We start from the raw sequence: 4,339 nt of genomic DNA, 5'->3' as shown, positions 1-4,339 counted from the left end.
GGATACCAAATCCTACTGGGTTACAGCCTCATTCGGACAGACTCACCGGGAATTTCCAGGCTGGAAACAACTGTTGGCTGTCAAGTTGACGAAGTCAAATGATCTAATCAAAAGGCTCTCATCGAGCCTCTCACCTTGACCGATGCCCCATTAGCAGTAAATGCAGGTCACAGATTATGTTTGACATTGAATGCCGGATCCCTCCGTCCGTAATATCGGTGACGTTCGAGGAAGAAGCAGTGTGAGTACGGGAGGGCTGACTTAGGGTACGTGCAGAAGCTCGAGTTGCTCTTTGACTAGTAGACGCAAGAGGAGATGTCATAAAAATGAGTGAAAGACGCACTGATACTCGTGACGTAACATTGCACTACATCAAGAGAGATCGAGATTAGAAATACCAATATTGCCGACAACTGTGTCACAGCCTTTGTGCGCTCCAACTTGATCGATTCTATCATAGCTGCTGGAAGTGCGCAGAAACAGAGTATGCAGAGATATTGCTCTCCGCATACCATCAACAGTGCAAGAAGCACCGACAGCAAAATTACGAAATAAGGAAGCATCGAGTAGGAAGAATAACAGCCCACCTCACAGGGTATTTCCGTCAGCCTCAACCAACACAGGGCTCAAGCATTGTGCGTTAGCGTGCAAGCTGACTCAGCTGAGCTGACAGCTCAGCGACCAGTCTGTGCGGCAGAGGGCGTCTGACGCCCCTTCCTGTACATGCGCGCAGACATTCTCCTTGTGCTTGCGTACGAGAGCGTGAGCATAGGATACATTCTATACTATTGATCATGAGCATTGAACCCTATTAGCTCCTGAGCGCGTAGCCATCTTGGCTCAAGATCGCAGTGTACGTTTGGGTGACATCTCTCCAGCTAATGTCGAGTCGTGTTGACACAAAGGAATCACAGGAGGCATCGGACATGATATCCGGGACATCCACAGTTGTCTCTCTGGCGCTAGTTGCGTGAAATAACCCGTGTCGCGGTGTCAGTTGATAACTCTAAGAACAACACAACAAGGAAACTCGAGCTAGAGCAGCCAATACTACGATCCTAGGACAATAACAATAAGCGCACTACCTGCACTTAAGTTCTGTACGAATACACACACTTATCAGCAGCACAGTAATCGATATTGGGCTCATTCGCTATAAATAGGAAGGCGAAGGTTTGATGAGATAACAAGGGTGCAGGCAAACTGGACCCACAACACCCGCACGCGAACAATGACGTTGTAAGTTACAACCGTTACAAGTTGTAACGGTATAGGGTCAGGGTTTTGATGTTGGAATATCCGAACTCAAGGAGGAGTCTCTCCTTTGACCTCTCTTTCGAACTCTCGATGATCTGCGACCCTAAGTATTCGGTTTTCACTGAAAAGCAAAGACCTAAGGACCTTAGGTCTTAGACATATCGGAAAACTTTTCAGATTTCCGATTTTGCCAGCCTCGCTGCATCGTGTCACGAGTATCGTGTACATCATTGTCTCGGAGACAATGTCTCCTCATGCTCTCTATGCATGCTTTTTTACATCCATAGATAGCATGGTTATCTGATATCATCATCAGCTATTTCTGTGACAAATCAATTTCCTTTGGCTCAGTCATCTGGGAAGGATGACCATTTCGTCAGGTTGCTGTGATTTGTGCGTGAAGGTGACGCACAGACCGGCAGAAGGTGACGGGTTGTGTGCAAGTTGGCCTGCACACGTGAATTGATCGATCTTCCCGTAGCTTAAACCAGACCAACCGCCCAGAAAAAACTATTCTTTCTTTCACGTCACATCGGCTACAAGTGTCGAGTTGCACAATATCTCGATAGTTCCTGACATTATGCTTAGGAGTGACGTTCACATATTGATCAGTGAAGTGAGGACAGATTCCTCTGTGTGCGCAAAATTTGTCTAGGTCGCACAATGTGGAAGACAACTCGAGCAACCTGGCGATGTTATGCTGACATTGTCTGTATTTTTCAAGCATTCAGGGCATTACGTGCGTGTCCTTACTCAAGTTCATATGAAGCTTCTCTTCATTCTGAGTATCCTGCTCATTTTGGGGTTCGTTCACGGCGATGTCTACGTGGATGATACTGGGAAGACCATCTCTGGCATGATGATGGAAGAGCAGGCCTACAATGCTGGTCAGGTCTCCGAATTTGACCTCAAGCAAAACTTGACAATCACCAACAATAAGCTTGGCGCTTCATCCACTTGTTCTCTGTGCGTATACTGCGAGGTATTTATGTTTATCCCCGCATGGTGCTGGCATATACTCGTGCAGTGTCCATCTTGCGATGGCTGTTGCTGACATTTGATATTCCGGCCTGTCCAACCAGCCACCCTCTCTTCTTCATATTCCGACACAACTCAATCAAACGGCCAGCTTTCATCCCCTTACTCGGGATGCTGCTCCGACTTCATCTCTGGATAACTCTGAATCGACGATTTGCTGCGGATTCGGTATCTAAGATTCGACACATCAGGAGATTTCATCTTTTAAATCGCTGCCTTACGTTCATCAATGAATATGGTCAGTTCGTGAGTGATGAACACTTTGAACGATGAGATGCCACCTCCCTTGGAAGACTGTTCCGAGCAAATTTCATCACTCAAGAAAAGGTGAGGAAGAACGATTAGAATTGCAACCATATGCTACGCTACTTCCGGACAGGAAGAATCATAATAACATTTCACAATGATCCTGATGAGAAAATCACAAGGATGAAAGAGCTCATCAAGCAAGGGTATGCTCTGAAGGATGTGAATCGAGGGAGACAGGGCAGTGGGGGGAAGTGCGCACATGGTCAACTACATGTGTTGGTGACAATATGGAAACTATAAGAAATCGCGTTGGTTTCCGATCATCCCTATTCTGGTTCGTATATAAGCTTCTATAACGAGCATGGAAATTGGTATATGCGTGGTATACAAGCAATTAATAATGAGTTAGTGATAGTGTGCACGCATGAGTCCGTGTTGAGCCGTAGCCGTCGAGCTCAAGTTCGTTTTGTTCTAATCTCCACTCTCCCCTCCGTTTCGCGTTCCTCAGTGCTGGGAAGGCTCAACTAACACTTCCAGCCTGGGAGAAGGTGTTTCATGACTTGGGAACGACTCTAGCATGCAGACGAGACCTGCGCAGGCTGCTTCCCGGCGCCAGTCTTCCCGAACTCCGGGATGAACTGGACTAGAACGGCAGAGGGTGGTCCTCCGAACTCGTGTCAGCATGTCACCGACTAAAGTCACTCACACCGTCTGACTGCGTGTTTACACCTTTTTTGGTACTCGCTCCCAGGCATGGTAAGATTGGAATAGAATAAAGAGTTGACCATGCCATGATAAACGGCGCGCGGAGAGGGTCGGCCTGCTTCACGAGTATATTATCGCAGTCTGATTTGCTAGCGAGGCTATGCGACTATCCGCATCAGCGTCATCCCTTACCAATAAGGAACCCCCACAAACTCTTTTGTTTGATGCTCTTGTTATGAGCTCTCTGGAGTTGAATCTATCCAAGATCTCGTGACGAGATGTCTGAAAGCCTCTCGAAAATGTTCGACAGCTTCACGTTTCTCGTGAACTACAACAGAACTCAACAACTCCTTCAACTGCTCGAATAAACGGGTGAGAGAGTCACACTGTATCGAAATAGTAACAGAAACGACAACAACAACAGCGTACGACTATACAACAATCCTCCTGACCCGAACTCTAGATGAGTCGATATGGAGCGATGACGACACCGCCTAAAAAATATTTGAGGAAATGCAAGATTCGATAAGATTGCAAGATACCCACATCAACGAACTGTTTCTGAATGGCTTTCTTCGCTTCTTGCTTGTCACCACTGTAGAGATCCTTCACGTCCTCCCATGTTAATGAGAACTTCATTCTACCCGACGCGTAGGAGGCCGGTGCGGTCACCACAGCTGATGGAATTACTCCTAACCCGTCTGAACGCCACATTTATGTAACGAAAAGAAATGATGCACATCGTGGAACGCTTCGCTCCGCTGTGCTCGAGACGAGACGGTTCAAAGAATATATCAACATGGATTTGAGACACGTTCCTCATCTGTTGAGTCCCATGTCTACTAACTCTCCCGACTGGCATAATCGGAAAATTTCCGACTAGTTTCATGCCCCCCTAGAAACTAACTTGCGTCCAGTGGAAGGAATCTCCCTCTACTAGACCGCTGTAGAGTTCACTTTTGGTTTTTTTTCTGGCGAAAATATGTTACTTTACGGAGTGCATCAGTATTGCGGCATTCACGGAGCACCAACCAGAACGTGAAGCTGTTACTACTCCCAATAAGAGCAATAACAACTAAAACCTGTTCTC

At 46.8% G+C, this 4,339-nt stretch overlaps 1 protein-coding gene across 1 annotated transcript in view; it reads right to left on the bottom strand.

The window, feature by feature from the left end:
- Positions 1-4,266: 4,266 nt before the first annotated feature.
- Pmar_PMAR000612 (hypothetical protein) overlaps positions 4,267-4,339 on the bottom strand; it is a gene marked incomplete at both ends in the record, with an annotated part of 1,115 nt that continues 1,042 nt past the window's right edge. Inside the window, one exon of the mRNA XM_002766476.1 lies at positions 4,267-4,293. Coding sequence (XP_002766522.1) covers positions 4,267-4,293 — 27 coding nt within the window. The remainder of the gene's footprint in view (positions 4,294-4,339) is intronic.

The sequence above is a fragment of the Perkinsus marinus genome (genome assembly GCF_000006405.1).
Source record: "Perkinsus marinus ATCC 50983 genomic scaffold scf_1104296972806, whole genome shotgun sequence".
NCBI classification, from domain to species: Eukaryota; Perkinsozoa; order Perkinsida; family Perkinsidae; genus Perkinsus; species Perkinsus marinus.
This window is presented reverse-complemented; position numbering and strand designations above follow the sequence as displayed.